The sequence below is a fragment of the Monopterus albus genome, unplaced genomic scaffold, assembly GCF_001952655.1.
Source record: "Monopterus albus unplaced genomic scaffold, M_albus_1.0 scaffold84.1, whole genome shotgun sequence".
Classification (NCBI taxonomy): Eukaryota; Metazoa; Chordata; class Actinopteri; order Synbranchiformes; family Synbranchidae; genus Monopterus; species Monopterus albus.
This window is the reverse complement of record NW_018127964.1, coordinates 577,978-596,818: the sequence shown is the minus strand read 5'-3', so window position 1 is coordinate 596,818 and position 18,841 is coordinate 577,978. Positions and strand designations below refer to the sequence as shown.

Sequence of the window (18,841 nt, the reverse complement as noted above, 5' to 3'; positions counted from 1 at the left end):
ATATAATTTGCTTTTTTCATATTTCAAACTGCTGCTGTGAGTGTGTGAGTGGGTGGTGGAGGCCCAGGGACATCCCCATAGAGCCGCAGTCTGAGACACAAACACAACTCGAGCTGTTTTGACAGGCTATGGCAGGTCTTGACAGCTTATGACACACCATGCATTTGACCCTGGCTTCTCTAAGCGTACACACAAAGACAGTATGCAACCATGTCCTCCACATTCTCACACAATCTCCACAATAGGAACAAATAGAAAAAGAGCACGACTGCGGAATGTTTCACCCCTGAACTTGCAGCTATCTGTCGAGCACCCTCCGCTCACCGTCCTCCGTACGAGCAGGTAGGGTGTGTGTCTGTGCCTCTAGCCCTTTACAGGGTGTAAGTGCTTCAAAAGCCAATTTATGTCCATGTTCATTCCTCCATACTCCTACCCGACCTATGACTTCAAAACGAGTTAATAAAAAAAATATACTAGAGCAAGTTCAAGTCTGGGTGACTCAGTCATCGATCGTTAGTGCACAGTATCTCCTCTGCTGTCTAAAGCCAGATGGAGACTGTCTTTCTTTCTTTTAGATACTTAGAGTACAGGAGAGGTCTTTGCATTAAAATAATTTAGAGTTTGAAATTAAACCGTTCCTTCTCCACCTCTTGCTTTTGTGGTGAGATAGCACTTAAGAAATTGCACTTGGAATCAAGAGCCCAACTCAACAGCCACTTTCATGTGTTTATGAAATATCTGTGTCCTGCTTTATCATGATTCCACAAGTGTATACTCACACTGTCTGACCTCTGACATTTCAGTACATTTAAGTATGAAAAAACCCCTTCCTCCTCTCAGCGGAGGAAATAGAATACACAGCAACTTGTGTTTCACAGGGACATCTTCAGGTTTGAAAACATTCAATCATACTGATGCCTCCTCTTCCTCTGTACTACAGAAAATCCTCAGACTGGATGAGCCAGGCCGAAACACAGATAAACACAGAGTTTTGTCTTTTTTTGCTGGATGAGCTGTCACCCAGATGGAGAGAAGACAGTAAAAAGTCATTTTTCTGTTCCATCTCAGTCTTGTCATCCTCTCTCATGAGGAAAAATAAAAAGTGATAAAGCATTTGAGTCTTTTATTCTGGTGAAAAGCATTTAAGTGGTTGTCAGTTTGAGTGAAAAGGCATTCTTGATTGGTTGTTCCATTGATTGAAAAGTATCTTATTGGTTCTCTCAGTTCTGCATCAGTCAGAGGTGACTGAGTCTCTCTGGTTGTGGGGGGTGGGGTGAGGGGGGTTTTAAAGGCCTGAACTGGACGTGAACTGGGTTTTTCTCTGGGTGGTCAGACTGAACTGTCAGTAGGGCAGAGTGTCCAGGAATCTGTCAATCAACGGAGGGGGTGGTACCAGATCTTCCAGCTTCAGGTAGAAGATTCGTTGCAGGCCTTGGGTCCTCTGGGAACGGAGCTCTGCCCTCAAACCCAGAATGCGACTTAGAGGGGGCACAGCCTTGGATGAGGAGGAAGAAGGGCCGCAACCCAGGTGGTCTCTGAGACAACAAATCACTTTATTCTGCAGCTCCTCCACCCGCTTTGAGTCCTTCAGACCTGGGACTTGCTCTGTGGAAAGACAGACAGAGACGTTAGGAGAATAATTCATTAAATGACAAAAATTAAGTCAGTGGGAAAAAAATACACACACATGCACACACACACCCATCAGAGCTCATTCAGCTGAAAGAGCATTAGCTACATCTTCGTTTATATTGAATTTCACCTCATTAGCCTGTATGGCTCATGTTCTTAGCAGGCCTTAACCTGTCTCACTCACTACAGATCAATACACAGGCCTAACCTAATAAGCTCCCTGCACACTGCGTACATACACTCACACACAACATACATATATATAAACCTCTGCACACACAGACACACACACACAGAGTCCCTGCAATTTAAGACATTGACAGAAACAAAAGTGCTCAACAATTAGCTGATTATCCGGCCCTGTGAGCAGCCAAATGAAATTAAAAACACACACGCACACACACACACACACACACACTGCTGCCCATAGCAACTCCAGTGGCACCCGTATAAAGCCTAATGTGACACTAACTCATTCTACAGAGAATAGGGTGTCCAGCCCCACACACACACACACACACACACACACACACATGCACACACAGCCAGCCTGTGCTGCAGGGAGGCTGTCACTAAGACCAGTCTCACTTTGAGGTATCCATTATCTGAAGCGTATTTATTGTTTGCTTATGTGGCTGTTTTGTTTGTTCTGTGTTTGCTGCTACAGAGTCACTCCAGCCCTCCTTTCACTGTGGCTTTCAGACCTCTCACAAACTCTCGCTTCCCTCTCGTTCTGCTCTCCCCATCCCTTCTTTCTCTATGTGCGCGAGCTCCTGGGGAGGGATCAATGACTGCCTTTCTGCACAGGCCACTCTGAAGCGGTCGATCGCCTGGTGGCTCTGGCGGCTCTTTCGTGGTGGTGTGCTGTGTGCTTTGCCGAGGTGGCAGAGCACCACTGAGAACAGCGCAGACACCATTCCAGAGCTGTACTCCACAGTGGGCTGGTCGATCAGGCACAGAGTTAAGTGCTCCCCCAGAGAGTGAGGATGGGGTTGGAGGGCTTAGACAGAGGAAGAGGAGGTGGAGGAAGAGGAGGATGAGGTGGCGGGGGCAGGGTGAGGTAAGGAAGCTGGGCATGGGGGGGGAGGGGTATTTTTTCCATTACACATTTACACAGATTCTGAATCTGACATGATGGTGTGCTCTTAATTTCACAGGCGTATCGTGTCACCTTGGGCTACGTTGATAATCGGCTATTTCTAATGCATTTCTAATGCACTTAACTGACAACTAAACTCTTGTCCCTTCTGTTGCATCTCAGAAAAAGCTGTGACTGCTGTTCCATTTTCTGCACATGTACACTGATTAGAGCGCCAGGTGTGTGGCAGGTGCAGCAGGTGGTTCTGGGTATCAGGTTTTTGCTTCAGGCAGAGATGTGTGAGAACACCCGTGCGCATGTGTGTCTTGAGCTGAAGTGTGACGTTAGTGGATGTATCCATCTGTCCGCTGTCCAGTGTCACACTGATTTACAAATAGGTACCGCTCTGGACAAAGGAAACAAGGTGTGTGTATGTGTGGATTTGTATCCATATATTTACATAAAAGCAGCTTGTATGAGTGACAGCGTTTTCATGTATGTAGAGAGGGACAGCTGTGTGTCTAACAAACTTTGAAAACAGGCTGCTATTTTTGTTCATGTCACACATAATCGTTTCATTTTATTTTCTCTTGATGGTGGATTTTGGCTTGTGTTTTTACCTGTGAGCAGCACGAGGGCAGCCAAACAGGCTATGGCAGAGGCATCCAGGTTTAGACTCTGGAGGTGGGTGGAGAAGTCCCGGATGGAGTCCAGCCACTCTCCAAACCCACGAAGGCACTGGAACCTATGCAGCACCAAGCCGTTACAGAACACTAGCTTATCCTCTGACAGCATCGACCTGAGAAACCCATAGAGAAAAGAAGACTCTGGTTAGAACTCTCTTCCAATTATACACTGTCTTTTCCTCCATGTACTGTACATATGGCTTTCTATACAAACAATTACAATAAAAACAATGAGAAAACATGGCAGTATATGTACTCACACACAAACAAGACACACATCAAGCACATGCATGCAGCTCATTAGCATTGGATTTTCCAGACTGTAGCATTTTAAAACATAACTATTTCTCCTTTTGGCAGGTTGAGGTGAAGTGTTAGGGTAGAGTGCATCTGCAGAAAGGTAAGCTGTTACAGCTTGAATGTGCCCAGGCAGAACACAGTGGGAACACAAAGCCTTAAGGAGGAAATGAAAAGGCTTCTCAGGTGTATTTAACCATCATTTACTCATGACACAAAATCCCTTTTTTACCTTCAAGCAGAGAGGGAGAGAGAGTGGGCATTCAGTGACTGGCCTTTATTATTTGTGCCTAAAAGAACCAAAGGGTTGCTTGAAACTAATGCAGATGGAAGATGCAGGACAAAGGCAAAGTAGGTAATGTGCATGATTGGAAAACAGCTGATGACAAGCATCAGTTTAGCAGTCATGATCTAATTGTTCTCACTATAGTACACGCCACTCACTCTCTGAAGAACATATGCATCATACATGTCCAAAAGAACAGCTTCTGTCTCACATGCACCAATAAAAAAACACAAGGAGCACTAGCCATTGGGATCAAAAGGTCCATCCGTGAAGAAGTAGGTTGGTGGTAGGGAGCCACCCATCACCTGTTACCAAGGAAGTAAATCTAATTTCTTTTCCATTTTAGCTTTTCATATCAAAGTTCAAGTCATCGGCCTGCACAACTGGCCTCTCATCAACAATCTCTCAAATAACATCTTACACCTCTGATTAGAGCTGTATGACTCCTGGGAGCCTTGACATTTCCCTTAAATGTTCCCGAAGTTGCTTCAGTGCTATTTGTAAAGTGTAGGACACATGTGTACATATTTGAACTTTTATAATGTTTAGTGAGTGACAGCTTGGCAACACTATGCATCTGAATATCGGATGCTGCATCATGGAATACATGTAACTACAAACAAATGTGTGAGATGCACTTTGTCAAACAGTAAAACAGTATCTTATGAATCACTATTAAAAATGTCAATGAATCTTAACTGACAAAGTCTGTGTTGTCCTGATTAAGTAAGACAAAGCCAACTAATACATTAAGCTTTAGATTAAGATAAAAAAAACAGCTAAGAATAATTTCAAAATTTTATTTGACCCATGTCTGGTAGTAGTACATGAGCAAAACTACACAGCCAGCCAGGCAGATGCACACACACACAAACACACACACACGCACGCACATGCAGCTGGATGTCTGCCACACATTCCACTCACCCCTGACTACACTGTCACCACGGTAATCAACCAATAACCACAGAAACTGTTTGGTAACAGAGTGCTTACAGCAATGCCAGCCCAGAAGAGTGGAGCAAATTTACTCTACACACACTGAGCACACACACACACACACACACACACACACACACAAGCACACAAACATATGCTACACGGGGGTCTGCAAGGCATCTCAGTTCAACACAGGGTCAGCGCAGGGCCACATCAACAATGAGATGGGAGTGAGGACCACATCTTATGCTCTCACAGAACTGGGAGAAAGTAAGACAGTGCAGGGTTTGTGTGTGTTTTCCTCTGTGCTGTGGGAGTTTGGCTGATGGGAAGATGAACAGTGTGTGTGAGCATGTGTGTGTTTGATAGAGGCCCCTATGAGTCCGTCGCTGAATGTGAGTCAGAGTCTCAGCTCCCGCTCCTGCTGGGGCTGTGATGCCACCACCCATCCTCTACCCACCCTGCACCTGGACCTACACTGGGAGGAACAGCAAAAATTGGGATTCTACATCATCAGTTTGTGTGTGAGTAAGTGTGCTTGTGTGTCTGACTGTGTTGGCTTTCTGTCCTAGACAACAGTGCAGACAAAAGGATGAGCTTGTAGCCCAACCCTCCTCTTCCCCATAAATTTAAGCAGCCACATGCCTTACTAGAGCAGACTGGTAACCCAGGGCAATTCTGAGGCAAAGATGGGCTGGGGCAGTCATAATGGCACCACAGGTATCCAGGACTGAGACACACACATGCACACCACTGGATGCATAAGGTAAATGAAGTCAATTCCTTTTTTTTTTTTTTTTTTAAATTTCAGTCAGTTGAACTGAACATGTATTTCCTTCCAGCAGCACTTCTCTCAGCTGATCAGCTTTAGATAGAATTAATCTTGTCAATTCATAGTTCACAATGTTAGCACAGTTTTAGTCCACAGAACACACACAGAGCTCTCTGTGCGTCAGATATCAGATGAGCAGAGCGGAACTCTGTGGGTGTAGCTGCTGTCATAGCTACAGACTCCATTCATAATTTGGTTCATATGGCGATTACTCAGCTCCACTCCTACTCTGGAGATACACCAACACAGCAGCACACCACTTTGGCAGCACAGTTACACTCTATACTGTGATGGTAAAAGATATTAACTGTCTGGCTGACCCAACATGATATGCCCAATGAAGTAAAGTTGTTGCTAAAGTTGCCTATATTGGAAATACTGCAGTAAAAAGTAATCCAGAACTTTTTTTAGAGGTGTGGATGTGGGAGGAGATCTGTGTACGAGTTAAATTACAAGTGTTAAAGTTCTCATCCAACATCTCATCATGTGGTTTGTTCTGGTACAACACATGTCCCATCTCTCCGTTTTACCTGTGAGCCAGTCGCAGAACAAACAGCTCCAAAAAGGCAGAGTCTATGAGCAGATTCTGATCGTCACGCTGAAACTCGGAAAAGCCAGGCAGCCGGTCAGCCCAGCAACGTGTGGTCTCCATCGAGATGGTGAGCAGCCTGTAGAAGAGCTGGATGTGCTCGGCATCTGAGGAGGAGGAAGGGGGGTCGGCAGCACTGAACTGTGGGGATGGACAGAGATAGGTTACTGAATTCACTTAAAACCAGTCATACTTCTTAACATACACGTGCATTTCTGTAACTAAAATAAAAGAAGCTGCATGTTGGGGGTACCTGGCTGTAGTCGAAGTCACGGGGTGTGCAGTGGGAATAGGCCCTGAGCAGAGCGGAAAGCAGACTGAGAGGTGGAGACGGAGGAGATGCTTCTGTCTGCAGGGGGCTCTTTGGTTTCGAAGGCAGACGGCCTCGGCGCCCCTTCAAGCTATCAGTGCGTACCACTACCAGAAAAGATAGACAACAAGAGGGTTTTTCAGTTGAATCTAGTAATGTTTACGTATGTGTGCACAAAGAGCTTCTATTCTCTTGCTGATATCAGTATTTTATAGCAGTGGAATTATGACTGAATGGAGGATTTTTGCCCAGGAGCTCTCCAAGATTCCCATAGTCTGTACACAGGAGGCCACTAGCCAGCAGATGGCGGTGGAGCTGTTCTACAGGCTGCAGATGTGTTACAGGGATAGAGAAAGGTGTGTGGGTTTGTTTGCACTTATGTGAGCGTGTGTATTGTATGTGGGTGGGGGTGTTGCATGACATGTGTGAGACAGGTGATAAACCTCAGGGAAAGGAGGGTAGCATGAGTACCAATGCTGATTCTGCACATCAGCAAACCATCTCTGCTATGCACTAATAGTCAGCTATATTAGATATGATGACACAAATGGAGAGGTGGAACCTGGGAGAATCTGTGAGCAGGATGGGAACTTGTGTTCCTCTGTCAAACCTTTGAAATCATCCAGCACTCAGAGGTTTAAAAGGTGAATGGTATTAGTTGGTTTGCTGTATGCTCCACTTCTCTTCCTCCATTTGAGAGAGTAGTTTGTGCTACATCAATGTGTGTGATGCGGTCACAGGCCAAGTCATTAACGGCCTATTAAACCCCGATTGCAGAGACAAACTTTATCCGAGTGGGCTGGAGGTCAGATTTGCGCCGCACTATCATGCTATGTATACTCTGTGGCTTGTTTTAAGTGGGTATCGTGTGTGCTTTCTTACCTTCCTTCACCATGCCAACACTCAAACACTTCTGAAAGCGGCAGTACTGGCAGCGGTTACGTCTCCTCTTGTCCACAGGACAGTTCTTACTGGCCAGACACACATACTTCGCGTTTTTCTGCACGGTGCGCTGGAGAGAGAAGAAACGGACATACCGATAATCAGCCTGCAAACACAATCAACCACCTAATATTTGATTTGTTTAATTCAATTTCTGTTTTTCCCCTTCCCCATCAAAGAATGAAAGCAGAAGCTCGCAGGTCAGATTTTAATTACGCGCTGAAAGGCGGCGGTGACATCAGTATAATTAGACAAAATTAATTTTCCAACAAGCCTCGCCTGCAGGAGGGACAATTTTATTAGCGCCAGAGCTGACAATGGAGACGAAGCGCGTGGCGTGCCGAGGCGGGTCCCGCGAGACAGGGGGACAGTGGACGCAAGAGCTGCGTGATTAGATTGTTTGTGAAGCTCGCGGGTCAGCTCGTGGCACCTTCGGGGCCTAGCGCACGGCGCCTCTCTCAATGGGCCCCGCGGGAGCTGTTTTCTCCTCGGATGGCTCGCACGATTATTACTGACCTTATTAAAATGAAATCAGAAACGGACCACGTGGGGGTCGTCTGCACTGCCCACGTGGATGAAAGACACTAATAACAGAGGAGGTAGGAGTAAGTGGCTGTGCGCTCCCGTGCGCGCTCACACAATGGTCTAGTCCCGTGCACTTGGGACTGGATAATTTAGGATAAGCAGACCCATATAGAATATCCACTTTGGTAATTACTCTTAATTAAACAAACGACAGATGTATATTGTCAGTTCACGTGTAACTGTAGGACAAATCCAGTGATGCCTCTAATTGCATGTTGCCAATCTTTACAGGATTAAAACTCTTGGCCAGGCCTGTGCCTGGGGCGCATCTTTGTTATTCAATTACATCTGAAAAAAAAGTACAATTACACCATACTAATGTTGCTGTCATTTGCAAAGTTTACAGTATAGGCTGTCAAGATGTGACATGTCCAGTAGTCCATCCAGGGAAGACAGCACCAGAACAAACTGTAAATTAAACCAACGAAACGCGGAAAGCATCACGGCTCCTACTCTTCTTTAACGCCTCTAAAACACATCAAAACAAATAAATCCAATTAGGAACCCCTTGCGCCACACATGCCCATGCCCCCGGGAGACCAATAACAGCAATTATTCCATATGCTCCAGCTTGAGTGCGGAACTGGCGCGTAATGGGCGGCAGTGCCGAATGAGAGTGGTTGCCATGGTTCCGCAGATCGCTGTGAATGTGTCCCTCTCATCCCTTCAATGATCAGTGGTCCATGTGCGCGGGGATAAGTCAGTTATGGTTATTAATGTGGTTGAAGGAAAATAACATCCGTTTAGTAACAGACCGAATTAAATATTAGGTTGCACAAGAGGCTGCACGACGCACAACGCTTCATGCAAACATTTATTTACACCTTTACGAAGCCAACACAAAGTTTAAAGACATTTTCAGGCTTTGTGGTAGCAAAGCCAAAGCAACATGCCTGTGTTCTGTCAGCTTTCTGCGTGGAATGAGACTTAGTCTGTGTTTTAAGGAGAGCTGCAACTCTTTTGTTCCGTTTGAACTCTATTAGTTGTAGGAGCTGGTATGTTTCCTGCAGCTGTATTGGGGTTCGGGTGAAAGTGGTTTAGGGTTAGGTGATTCTGGTGGCTGTGAGGAGGACGTTCTTTCCCTCCTTGACTTCAGGGGTTATTTTATAGGTGGCTCCAGGAAATTGAAATTATCAGCTGAGCTTCAGATAAATTAAGGTCTGATGAGTGAGTTGCTGGTCTGTCTCCTGTTGGCTCTCCGCTGCTGTGTGTGTGTGTGTGTGTGTGTGTGTGTGTGTGTGTGTGTGTTGGGGGGGGGCTTCTGTGACTTCATTTTCTAATAATGAGTGTGGAGCATGACTGGCATCTCAGCAGAGACAGCTTATCAGGGCTAATACTGTGTAACTAACTAGTCTCTGATACTCATCAAGGGGCTGCCAGGTGAACACACACACAAAACACACAAATCAAATGATCTCAATATGATTATGAAATCAAATAGCTCTTATGCTTTGTGCATTGCCTAACTATTCAGACCAGCCAAAAAGTGTGTGCATGAGTGTGGAGTAAACTTTGTCCTAGTTTAATTATTTTCATCTGTCCTATAATGTAGCTTCAAGTCAGTTGCTGAATCTCACTGTGGGGAGAAAAACTCCCCAGTTTAAAATCTGCATGTGTGCAAGGAAATAATTCAAATGAAAAAAAAAGGAGTCAGAATTAAGACATGTGCTATGTGCACTAAAAGCACTTTCACAAATGAACATGCTTACAGAAGCTTGGAAGCCGTGGGTACAGTGGTGGCTGGATGAAGGCATGCAGAGGCAGATTCTAGACATGTAACATGCGCTAATAGCCTCAGCTTAACTTAAAAGCCTTAAGGGACTGAGCTTCCCCTCATTCTCCCTGTCACCTCTCCTCTGCTTCTTAATCAGAGGCAATCAGAATCTGTCTCTAGAGAAAGTGCAAGGGTGGGTTGTAGTAAAAAAAAATGTGTAGGTGTCTGTGAATTACAATTTTTAGAGAAATAACTTGACCTTTAACCTGATTAAAAGTGCTATGGCATGCAAATACACACATGTATGTCTGTGCCTGTGCATGTAGGAACTTATCGGGTTACATTTTCCTCTGTGAATGCATGAAATGATCAACTTTTATGCGTTATATATGGCTTTATAAGTGATAAAGTTTTTTGTATTTTATAATTCTCTCACATAGCTCCCAACCTCTCTGACTTGCATGCTGTGCAAACAATGTAAAATAAAAATTATATGCAGTGAACAGAGCTGACCATTTAATTTGACAAATAAAAGCACAGCTAAAGTAAGCCACTGCAGTGTTTGCATAAAAATAAGTCACTTTGTAATGTTGTTTTTTTGTGTTTCCTCACAATGTTTGTATAATACTAACAGTTGAGATCTAATTCTTAATTTAAAAAAAAGTCAAAATCTGAATGGCTTCTCTAAATTAACAGAACCCAGTGAATGGAAAACATAATTCTGCCAAAAATAATAAACAGAAAAAAAAAATCTACTTGTGGAAGAGCTAAAATTAATTCATAGTGAAAATGTGCTTCAAATTAGACTAATGAAATAACAATAATTTACAGGAAGCATCTACTGAGGTTTAATGTGTAATAACTATTCAGGTCTAATTAAATATGATAAGGAAAATATTTTAGTGGACAATAAAACCATCAAGTTGATGGAGGTAATGTGCCTGATAACATGAATATGAACAGGAGCAAGTGTGTGTGAAAGGCATGTTTTACTTTCCCCTGTTACATCCTGAAATCAGGGTGTAACACTGAAAAATATGTGCACACCATTGTCTGAACAAATATGTTTTTCTATACTTGCATGTGTGGTTATGTGAATATGTCGCGCGGGCATGGCTGGTTGCATCTGCATGCATGTGTAAAGGAAGCATAGCGAGGTCTGACAGGCTGCGTTGCTGGTGAGCACTGCAGCAGGCACCAGACGCTGCTGTCCTTAATTACTAAATAAAAACAAACCGTGAAACTAATTGAAACAAAGGATAATTCATTTCCACCTACCAGAGGCATTATTCAATTAAATCTACACCCTCCTTCTTGCTGTCTCTTAATTTCACTCTCTTGTCTCATGTAGCCAACACAATGCTTAACAAGCGTGTTGGAAAATGTTAAAATTCAAAAACTGTGCAAAGAAATTACTTCAGTGTCACTGAGGGGGAGACAGATGTAATTTTAATGAAGTGCACGTGTCAGAGAAGTTTGTTATTTCTATTATGACTTGCACAAAGAAAATGAAAAATGTGACTAAAAACCATCTCTTAGTGATGTATATGTGTTAGTAGGTGTGCAGTATTATGGGATGTGAGACACCTAGTTCAGAAATGTTAGATTGAATCATTTGATGAACCAAATTACAAACTGACTCATATCATCCCAAGTATATGTCGGTGAAGTCTGGTCAATTTTTGTTGGCACCAATTCACTACAAACATGCTGAAAGGAAACTTTGATTTCGAGGAGGATTCCTTTTCTCCTGTGCTCTCGCTGCACTTTTTTGCAGAGCATCAAGCATGAAGGGCAATTTTTCCTGGTTGTCTAAGAGAGAATATGTGTTTTTATAGTCCTGTGTTCTCATGTAACACAAGCACTCACACACACACACACACACACTCAGGTCATTCATACACACACTTTGCTTACTCTGTTGCTGGGGGAGACAACCTCTGTGGGTGTGTTGTGTTTTCATAATGACTTTAAAGACGATTTAGAGAGAGCAGTGTAGGGTGCAAAGTGGGAGAGAGACAAATGCAGGAAACTGTTTCAAATGAGATACAGTCAGTCTGTAGCCAGTTTACAGACATAGTGATGTTTTAAGGTGGAATGACAATTATAATTATCAGTGTGTTAATCTAGCACAAATATCAGAAGCAAGCGGAATGGATTCTTCAAAAGACTTTGACAAACTTTGATGATGTGAAAGCTCAAAATTGAAACAGTGCCTCTGACTTATTAGCTCTGAAGAGGTGGAAGGGTTTTTACCTTGAAGAAGCCTTTGCAGCCCTCACAAGTGCGTACACCGTAGTGCTGGCAGGCCGCGTTGTCCCCACACACTGCGCAGGTGCCCTCTCCTTGGGGGCCACGTGGGGGAGGCGAGGGCAGGCTGTCCCCCAGTAGGGGGCCACAGGGCCCAAGAGCCAGCGAGCGGAAGGCGAAGCTGCTACCCCCAGCCCCGCGGTGCAGCTGGTACATGGACTGCTCCAGGGGTGGACCATGAGTATGGGAAACTGAGGATGAGGAGGAGGAGGAGGAAGAGGAGGTGCGAACCAGTCCTCCTCCCAGATTCTCATAGCCCCCACCAACACTGCCGCCACTATGGGGTGGCGAGTGCTGGTAGAAGTGTGGAAAGCGGGGTGACTTGAGCGGGCCTGTCTCCAAGCTGGAGCCCATAGAGTGGGGGTGCGACGGAGGGGCCAGGGAGTGCTCCTCCCACAGAAAGGAGGTGCCAGGTTGGGGCGGCAGGGATGGAGTGGTGGGAGTGGAAGGGGGAGACTGCTTAAAGTACATTGTAGAGGAGGACATGGCCTCCAGTGGTGGAGCAGTCGGGTAGCTCTCCTCCTCCTTCTTGATGGTGGGCCTGTGTGTAGCCATCTGGTAGAGGCAGGAGGACTTCGGCTCGTAGCTGCCCTCCACAAATACATTGAAGCTGGGGAGGGAGGTGGTGGCAGCGGCAGCGGAGATCTCGCCCCCGCCTAGGTCCAGTTTGGTGTAGTCAGGGGTCATGAGGTCAGAGCTGTAGCTGTCGCCCTGGTAACTGAAGGACTGGCCAGAGTAGGCTGAGCCTGGAGGGGCGGGCCCGTACTGAGCCTGCACACAGGGCATGTCTGCCAGGGAGACAGAGCACACCCAGAGGTTAGAGCTGCGTGGCACATCAGACCATGTGTACTCCAAAAACTTTTCATTCACAAAGCATTTTTATGGTGTTAGTAGAGTACAGCTGTTTGGCAAGAATCATTAGTCTGCGAAGAAAATATACTGACATATTATTTACCAGAGAAGCAGGGCATCAAGAAGGAGACAAGAAGGAGAAGCACAACACAAGAACAACCCTACAGTAGATCTGCATAATAAATACTCTAGAGGCACATGCATGCAAAGGTAGTGCTAAAAAGGGGTTTACAACATTTAAACTGTGAATGACTAAAAAACTCTGCATTGGAACAGGCAGTTCTTTCCGTTCTTGGGGTGTCAGAGATGTCTTCATGCCATAAAGATATCTAAATGCACATTTCAAGAATACAGTTCTTTCCATTTACTCAATTTCCTACTTGAGCACTTCTTGCATTTCATTGAACAAGTGTAGTATGCGGAGCACACACACACACACACACACACACAACCTCCGCCACTGCTGAATCTCCTACAGTTAGTTCAGTTAGAGAAGCTGCAGTCCATCAGCGCAAAGTGGTCAAAGCAAAGAACCAATGCAAGTATCTGTGTGTGGTCAGGTTTGTGTGTGTGAGTGTGTGTACTTACACAAGTGTGCGTGTGTGGGTGGGTGTACTCTGGTTAGTCAGATGGCAAAGCAGATGACAAAACATTAAATAATAATGGAACCCCGTGGTGGTGCTGGATACTTAGTGCACAGCCCCCCACACACACAAATCCATTAACACACACACACACACACACACACACACACACTAGATACAGACAAACAGACAGAGACACACAGGTATTTCTTCTGTCTGCTACAGATGCCATGTCTTAATTTAATTCTGTTACAGTCACAGCACCAGGCCACCACCACCACCTCGTCATCTGTGAGTGTGTGCACTATATGGTCTTGCCTTATCAAATCCCTTACGTAATATTACACTCCACTTGCGTGAGTGCCTCTGAGCGTGCACGTGTGTGTATATGATGACTGGGTGCCGCCTAATCAGTCATGAGTGTCGGCACAGCCATGGTTTTGTGATGTTTGCTCGTCGCTTCTGAGCAGGAAACTGTCAACACAGCGCTGCTTCCATTGACGCCCAGCACGCGCGTGCGCTCTGCCGTAATCTCCCCGCTTCCCCGCGCGTCATGTTTGTCCAGTCAAACACGGGACGTATCGGTCCTCCAGTAGTTAGAGCGCTCGCAAATACCTCCATGCAACCAGACTCTCGCACGACTTAAAAGATTTTACCTTTATTAACAGCTCCGATCATTTTCCACCAAAATAAAAGTCTTGTTACTTCAGGTTTATTCTTATTTAAATAACTAACAAACCAGTAAAATACAGTTTAAAAACTGCCTAAAGCTTTTAGTTTGCGGTCATTTATGCCTAAAAAACTATGAATGCCATTCATTCGGACTGACACAATAATTTTAGCCCGAACACAATTAAATTAGACCTCAGGGACAGCATGCGGTTTGGCTGTAGGACTTACAAAATCCTGGATGATTTAAAGCTAAAATAAGTAAAAGAAAAAATATTCTGGACACTTTCTATACTCGTCTAACTTCATTTATTCATTCCTCTAACTATTTAGCATTTCTGTAGGTCTTTGATTAGATGGATTTGTTATAACCAAGAACCAAGAAAGCTGACTGAACCTGGTGGTAAATATATAATAATTTTAGAACTGATTTGATAAAATCCCAGCCTAGGCGATATGAAAGGTTAAGTATACATTATTTTCTCAAAAGTCAAGTTAAGTTAGTCATACATACCATATACAGAAAAACCTTGTGTAACCTACATCTCAGTCAGGATACTAAGCTAAAAGTGTTTTTTTTCACATTGAGGATATGAGTCAAGCTGTAGGCCTATGTGTGTTTGACGTCATCACGTTTTTTTCTTCTACAAGTGACCAGCTCTTCAACCCACATGGAAAAACAGATGCAGCATTATGGGCGTCATGGGGCCTTTCTGGTCTAGACTTTAGCAGGTGATCGGGCATCAGAGGAAGAAGGGAGAGGCAGGAGAGAAAGCAAACTGAAAAGTGAGAGGAGGAGAGTAGTGACCTTTGTGGAACTCTGTGTTGTCTCACCAGGTCAGGACTCAGATCAGTGTTAGCTGCTAGTGTGTGTGTGTGTGTGTTTAAGACTCTTTACACCTGTCATATTCAGTATTTTACCAGCATGTATGCTCCTATTAGACTAAAGGAGGCAAATACAGTTGACAGTTAGGCTACTTCATACTGTAGGGGATCATGATGTTTGTCTGTGTGTGTGTGTGTGTCAGGTGACAAAAGAAGCTTTTGATGAGTTGTTTTCATAGACACGTATGCACACACACATTTTCATCACCAGTGATGTTCAAGACGTCAACATGAACCTCTATAGGTTCATTCTGCCAACAATGTGTGCCCTCATCCTGAGAAGAACCTGTAAAACCACTTGTGTCTGCAAACTCCTCACCCTCCTCTGTGCTTTAAATCACTCAGTGACACATAAACACACGCACATGCACACAAAGGTGCACCCTCACACCCTCACCAATACAAATATAGTTGTATTGGTAGAGTGTTTTTATTTTTAGGTCACCCAACTCGGGAGGAAACCCTCTAGACTCCAACAGCACCGTCAGATTGCTGTTATTACACTTGCATGCAAGCATATGTGTATGCAAGCAAGAGGACATGGACAACCCAAGCAGAGTCAGACATAGGTGGTGCAGCAAAGTAAGGCAAAGGGAAACAGTCTCTAACCTCGAGGTGTGCATTTCAACTGGACAAACTGCAGCTGTTCCAATAACTGAGCGCGCTTGTTCATTGTCAGAATGCCATAGATCTAACAAATAAAAACATGAAGATGCAGACATAAATACAAAAACACAAGATTTTTTTTCAGTAAATTATTAAACAAATTGGTTGAATCCTGTGGTCTGTCACACAATGAGTACAGTGATTTTCATATATATGCACACACACACACACACACAAAGTATAAATGACACCAGTGACTATATGTTAACAGCTCTTTAATTTATTTGAGGGGCTTCTATGTAATTTAACAAGGACCAAGGTGAAACTGGGTGGAGGCTGAATATTCTGTTGACAGATTCAGCATAAAATCATAGAATAAAAAAAGTAACTGAAACAATACAATATACTGTATATACACATAATGTTGGTCTAAGTCATTCATAAAGGCTTGTTGAGTCATTAGGAGCATCGATGGTTATCACTTATGCAATTCACCCACAGCTTCTGGATTTAGGTGTGCCTAGCTTCAGAAGTCTTATTTCTGTCAGTTTGTCTAAAGGTTGAAATGTCAGCTCAGTCCACACTTGCCAGTCAACACGCACACGGGCACAGGAGCTGAACCTCGTGCAGAGATCAACGAGAAAAGATCACCGGCATCTTCTTAAAACTTTGTCATTTACAACTGAATTTCAATAAGAGCAGACAGCATGAGGTAAAGCATGATATAAGTTCTATTCGGATTCAACCCATAAATTGACAATAGATTTTTCGGGGCTAAGATGTAGCCTATTTCCCCCCAACACTAAAATATGACAAAACATCACACCACAGTAAGTGCACAAAAAGAGACCTGCCCTACAACAGTCGCACGGATACAAAAGCATCATTTGAGGAAAGAAAGAAAGAAAGAAGGAAAGAAGGAAAGAAAGAAGCAGGATCCCGTTCGTACCTGGTGAAAGAGCTTCGCGCTGAATGGTGCTGGGTGTCCGGGATTGAGGGGTGGCGTGGCTGCGGCTGGGACAGGGCTCCTGGAGCGGGGAGGACTCCGCTGGCGTCGCAAAGGAAGTGTCCGATCGCCGGGGCTCCGAGCTCGGCTGGGCGCGCGAACCTGTGTTTGGAAAAGAGATGTCTGAGTTACAGCGAGTGATGTGGCGGCAGGCGGAATAGTAAGGTGGGCGCCTTCAGCTCCACTCAGCGATCATCGAAACTCAAAGACACCGAAAGATGAGCAGTAACAGATGTGCCACTTTTCCCGTTAAGGACACATATCTTTACAACACTTCCCCACACTCATAGCAGATTCTAGGTTAGTTTGGATTGTATAATATCCCCAAACATGTGGGCCCAAAGACATTTGGCCACAATTCAAAGACAACAAGCAGAAAACTTCATTTTACACCGAAAAAGATGATGATGTGTGAAAAATATAATCTGACAGCTAAAGGCAGTTAATGAAAAGTAGCAGAAAGATAAAAGGATATGGAAACTACTGAGTGCGCCTCAGGATCAAATCAGTGCCACTATTCCTGCAAACCCGTAGGAAAACAACGGAGGAGAAAGATATGCACATTTAAATTACACACAGAGCAATCTCGATTTACAACACGATTATGAATCCAAGATACAAAGAGATTATTAAGAACCACAACTGAGGACTTTTAGCTCATTTCAGGACTTACACTTACGTGGGCGACAAGTTTCATTCTAACACTAAGCATCATTCCGTTATTGTTACTGTTTTTATTTTGCGCTGCAAAAGACAATTTCAACCAAGCTAAAAGCTATACACAACTTCTACAAATACAGACCTATATAAGTGGCAAGTTTTATAAAAGTAGTCTGTGCCAGTGCCTCCAGGTCATCGCTTATCTTGTCTCTGGTCACCGCCGTATTCGCCTGCTCAAGGTTCATCCAGAGGGAGAAAGAAACTCAGAATGTTTAGAGACGGACCGAAACTGCAGCGGAGTCCTGTGCACCCTGCGCCTTCAACTCCCTCTCACTGCAGCAGGGCGCACGGTGGCCGGCGGATTTCATGGCCCAGAACGCCCCCTTTCGGTCACACATTCTCTTACACATATCACACACAGACTCATTTTGCCAGATACACAGATAGTCTGCACGTCCACGTCAAGTCCAGAGACCTCTCGATCTCACTGTATGCATATCAATAGTATGTTGACAACCATCATAACCAACTCTCCGGGCTACAGGCACCTGCAGCCTCTTTGGCGTCTCTTATCTTTGTCCTAACAGATCAAACTTATCCACCTTGTGTAAAATAGCCCCACTTTTGAAACTCTGAGAGGAAACCTTAAACCTCTACGGACTCTTGTGGTTCTTTGATCAGGATGTGGCTATTATACAAATGTAATGCTTCATGGAGAATTCCGTTATGTTTGCAATAAAGAAGAGAAAAAAACCCAGAGTAAACAAACAGGTCATGCTGTATAGCATTTATATAATTAGGATTGAATGGAACATTTAAATCATTATACTGTTTTGTTTTCAACCTTTTGTGTACAGAAATAAAACCTTTAATCATAAAAAAACTTTAAAAATTTGTTGGTTGTAGCACCGGCAAAAATGAGATATTCTTTGATGTAAGCCCTCACACTGTTTACTGAATTGTGCGTAAATTCGCTCTTGTGTGATCCTTGTGGGGGTTTAAACAGTAAAAATAAAATGCCACGTTTATTGTTAAAAACATACTTTTCTGCAAAGTTAGAAATTCACTTCCAAATCCCCCCCCCTAAATGAACCAACGGGTCTCTTCTCACTTATTTCCCAGGCAGAGCCGGCCGGTGGGGCTCTGGCCCTGCGCGCACCGGTAACCAAGAGAACGACATAAGCGCTGGAAAGCACGCGCCCCAGAGCGCCGGTAGCCCTCGGTAGCCCCTCGCACCAATAACCCTGGACAGCGCAAGGCTTCCAGCAAACAGAGACAGAAAAGAGAGAGGATATAAAGGAGTGACCAGAGAAATATGTGAGTACTGTAAATCAGCCCCGACAGAGAGACTATCAGAAGTGTCTGCGTGCACAACTGTA

General features: G+C 44.4%; 1 protein-coding gene across 2 annotated transcripts; it reads right to left on the bottom strand.

The window, feature by feature from the left end:
- Nucleotides 1–15: 15 nt before the first annotated feature.
- Nucleotides 16–16,894, bottom strand: nr4a3 (nuclear receptor subfamily 4, group A, member 3). Of its 2 annotated transcripts, XM_020607219.1 has the most exons (8): nt 16,746–16,894; nt 15,800–15,881; nt 12,147–12,988; nt 7,532–7,661; nt 6,593–6,756; nt 6,281–6,480; nt 3,331–3,509; nt 16–1,605 (listed from the first exon to the last, which is right to left on the bottom strand). In XM_020607219.1, the coding sequence occupies exons 2-8, from the start codon at nt 15,861–15,863 to the stop codon at nt 1,343–1,345; spliced, it is 1,842 nt and encodes a 613-aa protein (XP_020462875.1). In that variant the 5' UTR covers nt 15,864–15,881; nt 16,746–16,894; the 3' UTR covers nt 16–1,342. The 2 variants fall into 2 exon arrangements, with proteins under 2 accessions (XP_020462875.1, XP_020462876.1); XM_020607220.1 differs by lacking the exon at nt 15,800–15,881.
- Nucleotides 16,895–18,841: the final 1,947 nt, after the last annotated feature.

What these genes read in the sequence shown, in the direction of transcription:
- nr4a3 (XM_020607219.1), bottom strand. Translation starts at nt 15,863, where the DNA reads ATGAACAAGCGCGCTCAGTTATTGGAACAGCTGCAGTTTGTCCAGTTG. An exon ending in GTGACTTCGACTACAGCCAG is followed by an intron (nt 6,481 to 6,592) that starts GTACCCCCAACA and finishes CCATCCCCACAG; the next exon opens with TTCAGTGCTGCCGACCCCCC. An exon ending in TGCCCTCGTGCTGCTCACAG is followed by an intron (nt 1,606 to 3,330) that starts GTAAAAACACAA and finishes GTCTTTCCACAG; the next exon opens with AGCAAGTCCCAGGTCTGAAG.